The following is an 18,523-nucleotide window of genomic DNA, read 5'->3' on the forward strand; positions in this document are numbered from 1 at the left end:
CACACTACAAAAACCCTACAAAGCGACTACAAAACTTTGGCACCAGTTTGGATGGGATCCAAAATTTTGGATTTGTAGTTAATTAAACTGAAGCACTAAAAAGTTTATTCAGTGCTCATGAATGAGTGATAACCTCAAGTGACAGTAACAAATAAGAAACTACGGGTATGCATTCTGTAGTAAGTTTGGGGTCACCACAAATCATATACCCACACATCCAGGCAAATGTCTTCTATGAGACAGTATTCAATCATATCCACCCCAAAGCTTTCTTGGGGCACAAGACATTGTCAAATATGGCACCCCTTGTCAATCAAAGTCAAAATATGTAGAAATTCATAAGAAATTGGGGGTGTACACTTTCAAAAATTGAGTGCCACACAATATCCAGGACGCAGTCCTCTATGAGATTTCAATGATTACATTCAGTTAAAAACTTTCATTGGGTACAAGACACTCTCAAGTGCATGCACCCATTTCAATCAAAGTCAAAATATGTATTTTAAAAAAAATTAAAGGGAAGTAGGGGTGCATACCCCAAGATAAGCTTTGGACTGCCACAAATCACACACATATAGGACAGTGAAATGCATCCAGCCAAAAGCTTTCCTTCACAAACCATAATAAAAATAGGTAGAAATTAATAAGGAACTGGGGGTGCACCCCCCAAAAAACCTATTGAGCCATCATAAATCATGCACCCACACATCCAGGACAGTGTTGTCTACAATAAAGCACTGAATTACATCAATTCCAAAGCTTTTCCGGGGTCCACACCTACCAGTCAGAACATGTCAAAAGTAATAAGGAATAGGGGGTGTGCTATCCATAATAAGTTGTTGGCCACAACAGGTCATAAATTCACACAACAAAGAGATGTGTTTTGACACGCAATATTGTCAAGGGTGTGTACCACACCAACAAAGCCAGAATATTTTATTGGGGGGGGGAGAGGTCAGTTATGGCTCTTCTTACCTGTCATACTAACTTTCTACATGTAGGGAAATTAACATAGGCCACTTACCTGTTAAATGGAAGTGCTCCAACTGGAGGTGCCCTTTCTGTAATCTTCTTTCTTTCTTTTAAATAAATACTTAAATTAAATTAAATTAAACAGCTCTTCCACAGAAGGGTGTATAATAGTTTCTTTGGTATCTGAAGCAGAACATATGTAGTTCCAAATCATAGCAAATAAAATATCCACACTTCAATATAATCTAATACATGTATCCATCTTCCAAAAATTAAGTTTACTACAGTTACAGATAGGTAGCCGTGTTGGTCTGCCATGGTCAAAACAAAATAAAAAAATTCCTTCCAGTAGCACCTTAAAGACCAACTGAGTTATTTCTAGGTATGAGCTTTCGTGTGCATGCACACTTCTTCAGTTCAGTGTATCTGAAGAAGTGTGCATGCACACGAAAGCTCATACCTAGAAATAACTCAGTTGGTCTTTAAGGTGCTACTGGAAGGAATTTTTTTATTAAGTTTACTACACTTATGCTGTAAAGGTGCTATTCTACTAGGGAAATCCACAAGCACCTGTCCATTGCACCAACATGTACTTGAAAAGGAAGAGCAGTCACTTTGAATACAAAAAGAGAGCTTTTGTGGATTTCACTAATGGGTGGTGATTATATCTGTCTGGAAAGGGTGGGGTTGATAAAAGCTTTGCTGACAACAAAGATTTATCAAAAGCTTATTTTGGGATGCTCACCTGCACTTCTATATACATGCCTTCATGTAGGAGAACTATAGCAACTATCTACATATTTGAAATGGCAGTGGCCATTAGGTTGATGATTATGTCTTCAGCCCCCCCCCCCCATTATTTGGGCTGGGCTTAAAGGTAAAGGGACCCCTGACCATTAGGTCCAGTCGTGACTGACTCTGGGGTTGCGGCGCTCATATCGCTTTATTGGCTGAGGGACCCGGCGTACAGCTTCTGGGTCATGTGGCCGGCATGACTAAGCCTCTTCTGGCGAACCAGAGCAGCGCACGGAAACGCCGTTAACCTTCCCGCTGGAGTGGTACCTATTTATCTACTTGCACTTTGATGTGCTTTTGAACTGCTAGGTTGGCAGGAGCAGGGACCAAGCAACGGGAGCTCACCCCGTCACGGGGATTTGAACCACCGACCTTATGATCGGCAAGTCCTAGGCTCTGTGGTTTAACCCACAGCGCCACTTTAATTTGGCAGATAACTGGCTTCCATGTCCCAGTTACAGATAGGTAGCCGTGTTGGTCTGCCATAGTCAAAACAAAATTAAAAAATTCCTTCCAGTAGTACCTTAAAGACCAACTAAGTTAGTTCTTGGTATGAGCTTTCGTGTGCATGCACACTTCTTCAGATACTTCAGGATTTTTTTTATTTTGTTTTGGCTTCCATGTGTTCACATACACCCATCCTCGCCCCTATATTCCCCGCATGTAGAATTTCCCCATGGATACTTTCCCTGCATAAAGAAATCAAATATGTGTACACACCCTTGGCATGAAGTTCAGTGGGAATCATTCCAAATTAATGTCTCTAGGGTTGCATCTTTACAGGGCTATCAAATAATTGAGTTTATATACATACTTAGGGGACATATTTTTATTTATTTATTAAATTTACATTCTGCCCTATACTTGCAGGTAAGAGGTTCGTTTATAATTATTTTGGGGGAAGGATTCATCTTTTTTTGTAGCTGCATTGTTTTATACTTTCTGGATTTCCCATTATCATATCATAATTATGTTATGTTCTACGTTATAAATCAAGCACAGCTAGGAATTGATTGTTTTTGTTTTACAGTGTATTTCTTTTAAATAAAATGTTTCATATGACATGAGCAAATTTTTATTCTGAAAGTGTGGCCCTGAGAAAAAGTTTGAGAACCACTGGTTAAGAGAATGAGTGATCATTTGATGATATTTATTTGCCTCCCCCCACGCCCCATGATAACACTTACCTGTGAATGTACAGTGCAGGAGCAGATTTGTACTGGTGAAAGTATTTTGGATAGTGGAGAGCAGTGGGGGGGGGGTGGAAGCTTCTTTGTGGAAGAATGAAACGGAAATGGCATTACATGGCTTTTTAGCTGTCAATAATTGTTGTATAAACTTAATTAAGGGCTGGTTTACATACTGGGTTGCTTTAAATTGCTCCACATGGTAGCTGTAACTGCACATCATTTGTTTGCAGTGTTTTGCCACCGAAGATTAATATTTTCCAGCATGTCCTTTTTTCTTGCCACTTGTAATAGCTTGGTTTAAAAAAACCTTCTCTCTCTCTCTTTCTTTGAGGTCTGACTAAAGGGTATCCTAGAGGTTTTCAACCTTTTTGAGTCCATGACTCCCTTGAGCAACCACACTCTTTCTGTGGCACCCTTGTGGGGCTTAGGGGCCCAGTTGTGTCATCCCTTGCCTGCAGAGCTGGCAGTCCCTCACCCCTTTTCAAACACCCTCCCTTGCGAAGTATTCCGTCAGCCTCCTCTCTTCTCCCCTCTCCTTGGGAGTCCTCCAGGAAGCTGCAGCTGCTGCCCCTGGTCTGTGAGCTGCTTCCCCTGCCCCAAAGAGAGGCGCATACTCTTACTACCCCACAGGGGGCTGGGAAGCACTCCCTGGTCAGCCGCAGAGGCATCATTCACCTGGGGAGCTTGTAGCCGGGGCTGCTGCAACAAACATCTGTGCAAGCCTTTGGGAGGCAGAGACGTGAGAGGGCATCAGAGGGAGGGAAGGAAAAAGGGACATAGGTTGGTGTTGCCTGCAGCACCCCTCACCGTCATTCAAGGCACCCCAGGGTGCCACAGCACACTGGTTGAAAACCACTGGAGTATCCTGATTAACTCACTGCTCAGCCTTCCTGAAGGAAATTTGAAGCATAGGACGAGGGGGTAAAGATGCACAAAGATTGCCCTCTAGAGGAATAAACTCTTCTTGACCTCTCAGCTGTTTTCAGTAACATGGTATCCGCCTGAAGTGGCTGTCTGGGTTGGGGGTGGGTGGCTCTGCATTGCGATGGTTCTGGTCCTACTTGGATGGTTGTTTCCGGAGCTTCTCCTTTACATCTGCAGATGTGGCAGTGGATGTGCTGGACCGATGGTTTTGCCTCAGTAATGGACAGGATGAGAGTAAACAAACAGAAGCTCAATCAAGATAAGACTGAGGCACTGTTAGCAGGCACCTCCCTAGACGGATGAATGGGAGGTTGCCTGCTCTTGATAGGGTCATACTCCCTCTAAAGGAGCAGGTACTTGACTTTCTGATCCATTGCTGTTACTGGAGGCTGAGATGGCTCAGTGGTGCAGAGTGCCTTCCATCAGTTTTGGCTGGTGACCCAGCTGTGTCCCTATCTGAATAGGGAAAGCCTAACTTCTGTCATCTATGCCCTGGCAACCTCTACATTGTTGTTGTTGTTGTTTAGTCGTTTAGTCGTGTCCGACTCTTCGTGACCCCATGGACCAGAGTGCAAAGCATTATACACAGGGCTGCCTCTGGAGACAGTTCAGCTGGTGCAGAATTCAGTGGCCAGGTTGCTCACTGGGGCAAGATGGTTTGAGCATATTACACCCATCCTGGCCCAACTGCACTGCTTGCCAATTAGCTTTATAGGTTAAATCCAGCACTTTGAATTGGGATTGTCCACAAAAGGCTTATTCCTTTTGATTTCTTCACCTCTCCACTCCCATCCACTTGCAAGCTTCCTCCAGCTCTGAAAATGTAATTTCCAAAAAATCCCCTTAGGGATTTTCTGTGTCCCCCTCAGCATTTCCTTTACCCTAACACAGTGTTTCCCAACCTTTGGTCTCCAGCTGCTTTTGGATTACAATTCCCATCATCCCTGACCACTGGTCTTGCTAGCTAGGGATGACAGGAGTTGTAGTCCAAAAACAGCTGGCAACTTAAGGGTGGGAAACACTGTCCTAACAGTTTCCCATATTTTTTTGTTCTGAAGGCTTTGTAGAAGAAAACATGCCATTACTTTTAATCTCAAGTAATCCTATGTACATAGAACAAAACAATGCTACTGGTTAAGTCAGGACCTACATTTCCCCCCATGACAGCTCTGATTTTGAAACAGCCTTAGGTGCTGTGCTCTTGGCTGAATTAGTTCATTGTATGAAAGCCAAATTAAGAAGCTGTGGTTGCAGTCAATTGCCTTTGCCAAACCCTGATCCATGTGGAATTCAGTAGAGCACTTTGCTCTCAAAGGCTGCAGCTCAGTAGACAGACTTGAGTACATGTTTTGCATGCATAACGTTTCAGGTTGAATCCCTGGCATCTCCTGTTAAAAAGCACCTCAGGTAGAAGGGCTGGGAAATTTTTTTGCCTGAGGCTTGGAAAGTAAGTGCCAGGCACAGCAAATAGTATTTGACTAGAGAAACCAAGGGTTTGACTCTGTCAGATGTTTCAGAGCCAAACCAGAAGTGATGTTAAACATGTGTGTGCTTAGTTTTTGTTTACAAAAGGGAATCATTGGGTGGGTAGATGGGTGGTCTGGATCAGGAGTGGTCAAGGGCATAGGTCAGTGTTACAGCAGGTGCTTTGCCTACAAGAAGTCCCAGGTTCAATCCTTGGGGGACTCTTGCTTGAAATCCTGGAGATTTGGCAACAGTCAACATCAACAACAGTCCTAATCCAGATTCCTACCCTTGCAGCTATCTGGTAAACAACAACGAAGTATGCAAGAGCCAATAATGTAGTTAAAGTCAGGTCTACTTTGGTCCTAAGTCAGCCTAGGCTCATGCAACTGTGAGGTTTGTTTGACTTAGCCCTATTATTCTGTCACCCATATTAGGGCAATAATACACAGTGGATATGATTTTTGTTCTTCCCATGAGGCCTCTGTGCAACATGAAATTAGCAAGCACCTGAAAGTGTCTCATTTGAATGCCTGCTGGCTCCTCCCAGACATCATCTAAAACTTACTGAATGCAGACATAGACAGCTTGGCTAACAACACCCAGCTTAAATCTTTCCCTTCCTGCCCCTTGAGCTCTCTCTGTCTCTTTTTTAAAGGACTGATGAAGATTTCTGGGAACTTGAAGGTGACTATTTTATGACATTTGGGTTGGGCTAATAACGGTATTGCCCTAATCTGAATTTGCATTTTTCAAATCTTTTAAGCTGTTATTCTGTCTGCTGTGAATAACATAGTGTGCAATTATCTCATATCATAACATTATAGTGTTCTTGTTTTTAGCAGACTGTTTTCATCTTAAGCCATATAGAATTTTGTTTATTACTGTCTGCTGGCTTTCTAACCTTGTAAAACAGGCCTTGTCAAACTTGGGGTCACCAAGGTTTTCTTTTGACTAGTTTACAACTGCAAGTCTACACGGTGCCACCAGAGGGAGTTTGTGACACACAAAACCCAAACTTTGCTGTGGTATTTGTGAGATGCTGAGAAGACACCAAAAATGTTGAACAAATTCAGCAGCAGCTCCTTTGGAAACAATACATGTTGCCCAACAGTTTCCCTCATGGGGGAAGTGTTAGGCAGTGGTTAGAAAGTTTGGTTTGGATTTCATGTCCCCACTTGGGCCTAGTCCTCACAAAGAGATGAGGTAAACCTGTTTCAGAGGCATTTCAGACTGTAAGTGTGAGATGTCAGGGGGAAAGTGTTCTAGCCTAGACCTTCCCCTGACATTTCACCTTCTGGGTACAGGGCATTTTTGGGGGCCCCAACCGTAGACTGAAAAGGTACAAACCGGAAATCAGTTTAGTACTTCACCTGCTGTTTGTGAGAATGAGACTGCAGTACTACTCACACCTACCTAGGAGTAAGGTAAAAGCTAAAGGACCCCTGGACGGTTAAGTCCAGTCAAAGGCAACTATGGGGTGAGGCACTCATCTTGCTTTCAGGCCAAGGGAGCCGGCATTTGTCCATAGACAGCTTTCTGGGTCATGTGGCCAGCATAACTAAACCGCTTCTGGTGCAACGGAACACCATGACAGAAACCAGAGTGCACAGAAATGCCATTTACCTTCCCAAAGCAGCGCTATCTATTTATCTACTTGCACTGGTGTGCTTTCGAACTGATAGGTTGGCAGGAGCTGGGACAAAGCAATGGGAGCTCACCCTGTTGCGGAGATTTGAACTGCCCATCTTCCAATCGGCAAGCCCAAGAGGCTCAGTGGTTTAGACCACAGCGTCACCCTAGGAATAAAGCCTCTTGGAACAAAGTGGACTTACTTCTGAGTAAATATGTATAGGATTTCATGTGGCCATGTGCCCTACTCCACGAAGGACAGTCCTCTATTTGAAGGGCTGTCTGGTCCAAGTCCAGTTTAAACCATGAATGGGAGAGAGGCAGGGAGGAGAGGTTTCCCAACAAGAATTAGCCCTTCGGCACCAGGCTGAGCAGGGACACAATTCTCCTAGTGAGATGTGCTACATTTCTATTTAAATGACAGCAATTACTTCTAAATTTGCATTGATATGTATACATTAACACATACAGTTTTTATGCAAATATGTCCCCCTTTGTTCTCTTTTTGGTGCTGCCTACATCTCCATTTTAATAGAATTGTGAGATGAAGGGCCTTGATCACTATCTTGTTGGTGTGGCTACTATATTGCCCTGTTCTGTGCTAGCCAAGATTTTTCTTATCAGATTTTTCAGTATTTTGCATCTTCTATATAAATCACATCTCAACTGAGCAGTGTTAAGCAATTCAATACAAGAGCTAAATAAACTCCAAAAAGACAACATACTTAAACAACGGAAGACTGGTGTTCGTGTTCACATTTTCCTATAAAATATGACTCCTAGAAAAGTGGAGTTAAGGCAGATAAAACCATTCAAAAAACAAACACTATGCAGACAGGGGTACCCTGGGAAATGACTTTACCATCACAGTTCTTAAGACTATTAAGAGATGTGAAGCTTATGGGGAGAGAAAGAGAGAGAGCGCACAGGAAAAATCAGCAGAAGAGTGTAGTGAGCAGGTAGAAGTTGGAAATACATTCTGATGATGTGATTTAAAATCACATTTGTGCATCATACAGTTAAAAACTGTATTCTTCACAAATTGTACAGATCACTATGAAAATCTAGAAATTCCAGGAAAACGAGGCATATATATGCATTCCAATGAAAGCCTGCTACGTAATACAAACACCCTCTTAAACACACAACAACCCTTATGATGGTATACTAGATAAAGCAGGCAAGATGGTTACAATCAGTGAAATGGAGCTGATCAGACCTTGTGCCAAAGGAAACCAAACACAGTTAATTTATTGTATTTTTAAATGCTTATAACTAAAGCAACCAGCTCCTCTGCTCTAATGAGCAAAAGTTAGAGATCACAGGACACAGTATTAGGTTCTCTCTGTCTAGTCCAAGGAGACAAGTCCTTTCACTCTGGTGCTGGGACCTGTCTGAGACTTGTACCGAGTTGAGCTTTCTTCTTGTAAAACAGCAAGTGAATAGGCCCACAGTTAAATGTAGTGCTTATAATGCTGGCACTCCAGTATCTCACTGCCAAGAGCAAGTGCCCTGCCACCACAGAGATTAGGAGGAATTCAATTTACTGCATTTTGTAATTTTGCCAAGTGTAGTGATTTGTTTTCTATTACTCATGCAGAGGTCATTCTGCAAAGGGTGAAAATGGAATGCAAACTTTACGCCAGCTATGCTAGGCAACTGTGCTCAATACTTTCCAAGAACTCATCTGAAAATTACTTCAGTACTACTGGGAATCCATTTTACCTACTGTGGGGCATTCCAAATTAAATTTTTTAAAGTACCCAGTTTGCGCAGCTCTGTATACTTTTTCTTACTCCCACATCCGTGGTCAGACAGTGTAAGGAACTGGTTAAGGGCTGCAGTTATGGAGACTGACCATAGGCAGGTATACTTGGAAGTAACTTCTCTTGAGTAACATGGGATTTACACCAAAACAATGTTATAAATCTCAGTCTCTCCAGGTTAAGGCCATTGGCATGCTACTATAGATTTCCAATTATTCCATTACAGTCCAGTAGTTACATGAAAAATGTAGATCTCTCTGGTAAGCGGAGATGGCATTTGTTCTGCTTGGTGATCATTGAAGACACTCTTTTCCTAGTCAGAAGTTAATTTACACTGTTTACAGTGCTGTTTTGGCATTTTCCAAACTTTTTTGCCAGAAGTACATGAGGCTTTAGAGACATTGATCCAATTACAAAATAATCAGTTCTATAGAATGGAGAGAAAAAAGCAAATAAGATTAACAAGACAATGATTAAGGAAACAGTGAGTTAATCCACTGAATAATAACATTAGCTGCATCTATTGATTTCCTAAACAACCCTGGTTTGGAGATTATGAGTCACAAAGATCTCAAATTAGTGGCATTTAATGACACAGGTACAGAAAGGGGAGGATGAGCAAAATGAAGGTGTTTGCAAATCTTTTGTTCAGTATGTCTTTTGTCAGAGTAAGTAAAATAAACTTCAGAAATCCTTGTTAAGTGTAACATTTCCTTGTATTAGAGCAGCCCATTAAAAGTTTGTTAAGCCAATGGAAAAGTATTTTGCATTTGTTCCACATATACTGGATCCTGGATTTCATTTGGGAGAAAAACCAATCAAAGAGCCTTGTGGCCGCTTAAAGATTAACAAACTTATTATGGCATAAACATATGTGGGCTCGAGCCCACCTTATCAGAGGCATAAAGTGAATTCTTAAATCAGCATATTTCTCCAACCCCAGAATGAGATCCTACTAGTTGCATTTGTTTAGAAATCCCAACTATGTGATGCTAGACTATATATTTATATCTGAACAATGATTAACAACCTTGAAAGAGAATTTTAAACAAGTAGACCTGTTCTGTAATCCTTTTCAGGAAAACACAGTAGGACTGCCACTTCACATGGCTAAAGAGAAAGCCACACAAGGATTCAATATGGCTTCTCCATCATACACTTTGCAGTAGTTCCTGCATATGAGAAATTATGACTCAGTGGCTTGGATCAGAACTTCGCTTTTAGGAACAGAATAAAGGTTAATGGAATGGGGCTTTCCTATCTGCCCCTCCCCCCTGCAGCCCCCTGCCAATCTGATCCTGGACAGTTGGGGGGCCCTTGAGACTGGTGAGGGATTTGGTGCCTGTGAAAACTGGAGGAGGAAGTGGTTGAAATTCATCTCCTCCATTTTGCATGAACAGAGGAGCGGCTTAGAATCCAAGAACATAGAGTTGAGAGGAGCAGATTGCACATAATAACTTTTGAAGTACCGTACATTTGAAGCACATCCGCTGCCCAATAATTCCCCGAGGAAAGTGTTTGTCAAGGGTGCCAGTAATTGTAGCTTTGTGATGGGCAGTAGCAGCCAGTGAGGCAGTATGGCTGGGACACTTGGGGCTCTCCTGGAGCCAATCCAATTCTGCTACCATGCGCTGCACTGCACCAAACTCCCCACACACCTTGCCCCTCCCCTTGCTAAGCAGCAGCAACCTGCTGTGTTAGGAAGCCAGGAAAGACACTACAGGTGAGGGGTAAACTACAGTTTCCTGTATTCTTGCAGGGGGGCAGGAGGTATGTGCTTTAAAGGTATGGTGGCATCTGTGAACAGACTGCAGTTTTCGTGTAAGGAAAGACCAGCTTTTCGTTAGTGTATGTCTACAGTGTAAACATAAAGCAGTTTTGAAATAGTTTATCTATTGTTACCATTATCATAACTACATTAAAAGAATTAACCAGCCTTCACCAGCAGGTCCCAAAGCGGGTTACAACAAAGTAAAATTCAATATTAAAAATACTTAAAATTGCACTACAGTCACAGGAATAGGGTCATTCATAGCTGTCAACTTTTCCCTTTTGTTGAGAGGAATCCTATTCGGAATAAGGGAATTTCCCTTAAAAAAGGGGGAAAGTTGACAGCTATGAATAGGGTGGGTCCTAAAAACACACATCTGGCAAAGATCAGGGCAAAGAGTTGTGTCTCCAGCATTCACCAGCACCTCTGTGGGCAGTTCCACAATTTAGGAGCTGCCACAGAGAATGCCCTCTACGAGGCCACCCAGTCCCCAACTTCTGAAATCTGCAGAGCTAGTATCAGGAGACCCTTTTCTGCTGCTCTTAAAGCTTGAAAGGGCCTGTAGGGAAAGAAGCAGTCTCTCAGATATTTGGGACCTACCGTAAGTCATTTAAATTGAGTTCAGAAATGAACTAGCAACCAACGCAGCTGTTTCAGAATGGGAGTTGTATGACTTTTAAAGGCAATCAGGCTGCTACATTTTGAACCAGTTGAAGTTTCCAAGTTGTTTTCTGGCAGATTTCTTTAGATGCCCCCTAGCAAAATAACACACTCAACATGTTGGGCATTATTTATTTATTTTCCAAAGTTATACGTCACCTTCAGGGTAAAGGCCTCCCAAGGTGGTCCACTTAAACATTTTAAACCATAAAATACAACTAAAACGTCTCGTTACAATTTCAAAAACTAAAAACAGCAGTTCTAGAATACAATATAACCCAGTACAGCAATCCAGAAAAAACAGATTTTTAAACAACAACAACACAACAATTTAACAGTTAGGTACTCAGGCCCTCACCTTATTAAAAGCAAATTGAAATAAAGAAGGTTTTAAAGCTAACACAAACAGGGCCAGACATCAGTTCCCTCAGGAGTGAATTCCACAAATATGGCGCTACCACTGAAAAGCCCATGCCTCTAGTGTTTGCCAGTCTAAGAGATCTTATTGACAGTGGCCATGTGAACAAAGCCTTTCTAATTAATCAATCAATCAATCAATCATTTATTTACTTATTTATTTATTTCCTTTTCTTTAGTTACAAATATACTTATAACATACAGCTTACATAAACATCTCTCCTTCCCCCCTTTTGGACTTCCCTCAACTTCCATTTCTGATTTATTAACCTCATTAGTATATTCTGCTATTTTCCAGAAATATCATATTTTCCCTTTTATTACATTATCTATTCTCTATCCATAAAGTTGTGAATGTTTATTTAAATCCTACCATCAGATCAATATTCTTTCTTTGTATCTGCAAATATAATATAAAAGGTTCCCACTTTTTCAAAATCCCTATTGTCCTTTTCCCAAAGTCTGTGTTTCAGCTTTGCCAATTCCGCATAGTTCATCAGTTTTTCTTGCCATTGTTCTTTTGTTGGAATTTCTCCAGTCTTCCAATTCTGTGCTAGTAGTATTCTCACTGCCACTGCATACACAAATAATGTCCTTTTCTTTTTTGACAGGTCTTGTCCTAATATACCCAAGAGGAAGGCTTCTAGTTGTTCAACAAATGTTACTTTAAACATTTTTTTAATTCATTGTAGATCATTTCCCAATATACCTTAACACTTTTACAATCCCACCACATATGATTAAAAGTCCCTTCAACCTCTTTGCGCCTCCAACATTCCCTCTGTTTATTTTTATATATTTTGCCCAATTTCTCCGGTGAGATGTACCATCTATACATCATCTTCATGCAATTTTCCTTTAACAATATACAGTCTGTAAATTTCAGATTTACTTTCCAAAGTTTTATCCAATCTTCAAATTGTATATTGTGGCCTATGTCTTGTGCCCATTTGATCATTACTGATTTCACTTCCTCATCTTTTGTTTCCCATTCCAAAAGGATGTTATAGATTTTCTTTAATATTTTTGAGTTCTATTACTTCCTTTTGGAATTTAGAAACCGTGCATAAAAAGACTTTCTTATTGTTCTCTTAAAAAATATTTTTTCGCTGCCTATGATGCAACCAACTTTGAAGATGTTCCTTTATTTCCTCATATTCTTTCAATTCTAATTTCCCTTCCTATTCTACTAACAATTCTCTATCTGTCGGCCAGTCTCCCTTTCCCTCCAATGTTTTTAGTGATAATGCCTAATAGGTGATAACCATCAAGGTGTTTTGGGTTCTAATAGTTCTTTATATTTGTCCCATACTTTAAACAATGCTCTTCTTATTATATGATTGTGGAATCCTTTATGGATTTTTGTTTTTCCGTACCATAGATAGGCATGCCATCCAAACCTATTGTCATGTCCTTCAAGTCTGTTATCTCTTCTCTGTCAAGTTTGATCCAATCTTGGATCCATATTAGGGTTGCAGCTTCGTAATACAATTTTAAGTCTGGAAGTGAGAAACCACCTCTCTCTTTCACATCTGTAAGTATCTTATTTTTTATCCTCATTTTTTTCCCATTCCAGACAAATCTTGAAATTTATTTTTGCCATTCTTTGAAGCATGCAGTCCCTGCTATTATTGGTATTGTCTGAAAAAGAAATAACATTCTTGGAAGCACATTCATTTTTATTGCTGCGATCCTTCCTAAAAGGGATAGATTCATCCTGTTCCATATTTCAAGATTTCTTTTAACTTCTAGCCAAACTTTTACATAATTATCCTTATATGTGTGAATATATTTTGCTGTTAACCATATACCTAAATACTTTACTTTTTGTGGGCTTCTATTCCTATCTTATCTGTTATTTCTTTCTTTTCATGTTCTTTAAGATTTTTTAAAATCTTAAAAAATCTTATATTCTAATCTTAAGGGCCATGAAACTTATTTTGGGTACAGGGGGACAGAGTCCTTCAAATAAATTTGTCCTGTTTAAAGGTCAATATCAGTATTTTAAACTCTCCTGGAAACTTAACAGGCAATGCATCTGCTACAGTATAAAATACAAACAACATGGTTTCTAAAAGATGTGGGGAGGGAAGCAGGTATTTATGATATAGCCAAAGTTGTGTTCATTCTGAGAATGACGGGACGTGTACTGCCTTTGCACCCTCTGAAAGGTCAGCTGGGTTGTAGTTATTGCAGACTGGCAAATCTTGGCGTATATATACACTGAGCTGAAATAGTTCCAAAAAACCAACAAAGGGATCATCACAGGAGCAATCTGTTTCCTGAGGAAAGTGGGAAGGTACAAAATGCTTGCTCTCCTTCCCCAGGGATTGATCTTGCAAAGATTCCGTTAATATGATATATGTTGGTTTCATATGTGAATGTCATTTTCTTCTTTTCATGAAGTTCCCACTGAGCAGAGACACATACACACAAAACAGGATGCCCCGTATACTTTTGCTGCATAACATCCCGGCAAAAAGCTTTTTTTAAGTCAACAGCCACCATCACCCAATAAACATTTGCACATCTCTGGATCACAGTACAAAAGATAGCAGAAAAGATTCAAATCTTACAGAGAGAAAAGCTTCTGCCAGAACAGGATTCCCTGCAGCTGTCTGTAATTAGCTTCTCATGTGAATCCTTTGGATTTTATAGTGCAGGCCCCATACATACACAGCTTCCTGAGGGCCAGAGACACAGCTGCAGGGAAAACTGAGCTACAGAATTTTATGCAAAGCCTCCTTGATGTATGTAGCCCTCCAGATGTTGGCCTCAATGTCCCATTATGTCTGACCATCGGTCATGCTGGCTGGGGATGATGGGAGTTGGAGTCCAACAATATCTGGGAAGTCACAGCTTCTCCGCCCCGTTGTATGTTTAGTCCTCACAATTTACAATGATGCATCACTACCTCCTTTGGTTAGTTATCTGCAAAAATAGCTCCCTCCCCCACCTTTCCCCTGAAAATAAGCTATTAAGCCATTAGAGAAAATGTCCCCCCCCCATTAATAGGAATAATGCTACAATAGTATTTACAGCAGGGATAGAGAACCTGCGGCCCTCCAGATGTTGTTGGGCTCTAAGTCCCATCATGCCTGATCACTAGCCATGCTAGCTGAGGCTGATGGGAGTTAGGGTCCCATAACATCTGGAGAGCCGCAAGTTCCCCATCTTTGATCACCATTTATTTTCCTTCGCAAAATCATTCTTCTCTTTCAGAACTAGTTGACTAACATCCAAGCAAATTTGTAACATTATAATTCCTCGATAAGAATTTGCGGTTTATGAACGCTTCACATCACGCTTCAGCAATACACTAGTGTGTTGGGTGGGTGATTCTATTATTTTATCATGTTTTGAGATAAATTGTTTTTCACCATTAGAAACTGAGATTCTCTGTGGGATCTCTTCAGCTTTGCCCGGCGATTCTGGAACCAGATCTGAAATTGTACCAAAAAAGAAAAAGGTACACTTGTTACAGATCAACCATCTTTATAGCACCCCTTAAAGGAAAGTGCTATGTTGGAAAATGAAGCCTCAGTGTACAACCACATTCGAACATAAAATATTGCCACTGTGAGAATAGGATGGTGGAACAGATGGGCCTTTGGCCTGATCCAGCAGGGCTCTCCTCATGTTCTTTGAGCTATGACATACCCAATCTGGGTGCTAGATTGAAATGAACATTTTGTAGATAAATGAGAGAAGAAAACTTGTGGAATGGCTGCATTTGGTGATTGGTTTTAGGAAATCAGAGTGTCACAGTCTCTGATGCGGATCTATCCAGACTTCTAAGCTACTAGAAAGTGCTGGCCGTGGATGCTTGGTCATCCACTGAAGCCCACAAAAGAGACCTGACTTTTTAAAGCATTAAATGATGCATTTAAAACAAAGATAAAAGTCCATCATCAGCACCTGAAGCAGAGTCAGAAAGTATTCTGAACAGCATCCAAAACAAGTTGCAACCAGGTTAGAAAATACAAATTATATCTACTTAGTAAGACATAACTTCAGTCTGTTTGAAGGCAGATAAAACAAAGTTTAAAATTATGTGGAATTTTAAATCAAATGTTTAATAATAAGTCTAAGATTGCTAAATGCACCTTAATCGTTTTGTAGTTATAACAAATCCTATTTTAAGTATCTCATTCCACTAAAACAGAAGTTTGAAAAATGTACAGCACCCAATCCCATGCATGTTTACTCAGAAGTAAGCCCCACTGTGTTCAATGGAGCCTACTCCCTGGCAAGCATGCTTAGAATTGTAGCCTTAGTTTTTGCTGATATAAATTCCTAATATAATCATAATTTTACATTCTCTTGCAATCCTAAGCACACTTACTTGGGAGTAAACATCATTGAATTCTGTATGAGTTACCTCTCGCTATACAATCAAGACATCACACTTCCAAGTCTTAAATCCTGGCAACATACATGCTTTCAGGTTAAATAAAATTCATTTCTTTCATAGTAAGTTTATATTTAGGCAAATATATGTGGAGTTAGAAAGTGCAAATATATGCAGTGTCCGGTTTTCTCCCATAAAGTGCTCTAAAGGCAATCCCAAATCAGTAGGAGACAGAATCTCTGCAGTTAATTATTATTTCCAACCACTGTGAGATCTGTTAAGCAGACATACAGACATGATCACAGAAAGATACAAATAATGCTATTCAAAAGTTACCTGGATTCTGTCTTCATCTAAATCTAATTTTTGAGCTAGTTCTTCTCTAACATCAATCCCAGGATAAGAGTTCACTCTGAAAACATTTTCCAGTACTTCAATCTAACGAGAATAAAGAGGAACACTATTATTTATTTATTGTTCACTGCAGCAAAAAATAAAGTTGAATTGCCTGATAAAAACCAAGGTCAGATTCTAAACTTAAGTACAAATCAACAGTAATCAACTAAGCTATTCTGAACAACATTGATGATTACATGTTAACATCTATATGTATTTTTATTCAGTAAATGAATGATTGTACAGACTTTTGTGAAACAGGCATTTCTGGATTCTTGCTAATAAATACCCTCTTACTAAACAATGCCCCAAGCAAAACATCCATTCTTAGATTTATGAATAGGTTAAATGTACTCAATCCCTACCTGGCTTCGAGTGAATGCAGTTCTTGGCCTCCTACCTCTGTACCAACTCAGTTCCCTTTTGTAAGAAAGCTTTTCATTGACTGAAAAATAGTTTTTGCATTTCTGAACCCTTTCTTCTGCCTCTGGGTAGCTGATCGCATTAAACAATGGGATTGCATAGGAAATGGCAGGAAACCGTAGACAAGGGTTGCAATCCTCTCCTGAAAAAGTCACAAATGCAGTGTTTTAATACCATGAAATGTTGGGCTATACGTTTCAAACCTAAGAAAGACAAAACTGAAAGATAACCTGATTTTTTTCTTTACAGCTTATTTAATGGATGCGCACTGCTTGTTAATTATCTTTTTTAAAGCCCTGAACTCAGGTTGAAAAGTTAAGAAAACAGAAATGAAGGTTTCCCTCTTACCTAAATCACTGCATTTATCCATCCATGGCCTGTGTGGCTTTGCAGCAGTTGTGCCATCTTTTTTCCGCTCTAACCCCAAAATGCTTTCAATGGAAAATGAACAAGATGCTTTTTTGCTTTCCCCAAGATTGGATTTGTCCTGATGGTTGTGAGAAGTTTCATTAAGAGGACAGAGTGATCTGCTTGCCATTCTTGTACTGTCAGCCTAGGTACCAAATGCACCATAGTTCAGGTTTTTCTTTCCCAGTTCCTCCTTATAGCTTTGTTGACAAGGGGGTTGGATTCGCCACGTCATTAATTAAAATCTTTTATTAGAAAGTTTTAGCATGTCAATGAAGATTCTCCCACCAAGAGGCACGAGGAGTTAATTGTTTATTTGTTTGCAAGTAATTAGCAACTAATGGTGACACCAGGGGGGGCACCAAGAGGGACAAAAAGTGTTATCTCGTCTAACCAGAGCATCAGACTTAACTTTCTCAAAAGAACCAGCGCACAAATATAGCACTTCTCTTTTATTTGAAGTCATTAATGTATAAAATCAGGTTTCTTAAAAAAAACAGCATTCTAATGGACTCCACTTACCTAAACATAACAGCATGATAGGAAACCAGTCAAGTAATAAGTAATCTCATTTAAGTGAATTTTCTTCCAATGAAATTTTAAAAATAATCTCTTAATGCTATTAGGGTAATCCTGATGAAAAAGCTTCTGTTTTTTCATATGCATATGTAATAGTGAACATGGTCAATAATATAACAATGGTGTTCGGCATAAGGCACACTGCAATGGGTTGGCAATGTTGTCAGAGCTCAGTGTAATTGTCTTCCAAGAGCATGGATTAGTTAACAGGAATTGTTGAACTAAGTAGTTTGAAAAGGTAGAAATTTGTTTGCTTCTCCCCAGCCCCCAGCACTTGTATTATGCTGATGTAATTTTATGCTGATATTCTAAGAGGAGCCCAACAAATACTTGTACAAAACTTTGGAGAACAATCCCAGTGAAATCAATAGCAGAGGAACCTTTTGTTTTAAAAAAGCAGGATTGTACCCTGTATGCTACTGTAGCTTAGAGGGGAGGTGGTATTTAACATTAGTCAGTCTCATAGTATACCCACTGGAATCAAAACAAAACAAATTCCTTCCAGTAGCACCTTAAAGACCAACTAAGTCAGTTCACGGCTACCTATCTGCCACTGGAATCAGTTAAGTAGTTTTCCATTAATTTCAGTGGGTCTACTCCAAGTTGCAAAGTACAGCTATTTATATCAGAATCTGTTATGGATGGTGTCTTGTATGACTCCTTCCGGCAACTCCTGCAGTCAAGCTGGTGCCAAACATATTGTTCTGCTTTCCTTCTGACCACATCCAGTGCCGGAGCTTCATGTGCATCCTAGGGGCGTCGCGCCCAGCGTGGG

The 18,523-nt window shown here is 40.3% G+C and overlaps 1 protein-coding gene across 2 annotated transcripts; it reads right to left on the minus strand.

The window, feature by feature from the left end:
- Positions 1 to 11,736: 11,736 nt before the first annotated feature.
- Positions 11,737 to 18,225, minus strand: HESX1 (HESX homeobox 1). 2 transcript variants are annotated; one of them, XM_081848908.1, is made up of 5 exons: positions 17,110 to 18,225; positions 16,704 to 16,903; positions 16,279 to 16,380; positions 14,972 to 15,034; positions 11,737 to 13,232 (listed from the first exon to the last, which is right to left on the minus strand). In XM_081848908.1, exons 1-5 carry the CDS (start codon positions 17,297 to 17,299, stop codon positions 13,182 to 13,184), a joined length of 606 nt encoding a protein of 201 aa, XP_081705034.1. In that variant the 5' UTR covers positions 17,300 to 18,225; the 3' UTR covers positions 11,737 to 13,181. The 2 variants fall into 2 exon arrangements, with proteins under 2 accessions (XP_081705034.1, XP_081705035.1); XM_081848909.1 differs by lacking the exon at positions 11,737 to 13,232 and having other exon boundaries at positions 13,494 to 15,034.
- Positions 18,226 to 18,523: the final 298 nt, after the last annotated feature.

This window comes from Podarcis erhardii (genome assembly GCF_964252035.2).
Source record: "Podarcis erhardii genome assembly, chromosome: 2".
Lineage (NCBI taxonomy): Eukaryota > Metazoa > Chordata > Lepidosauria > Squamata > Lacertidae > Podarcis > Podarcis erhardii.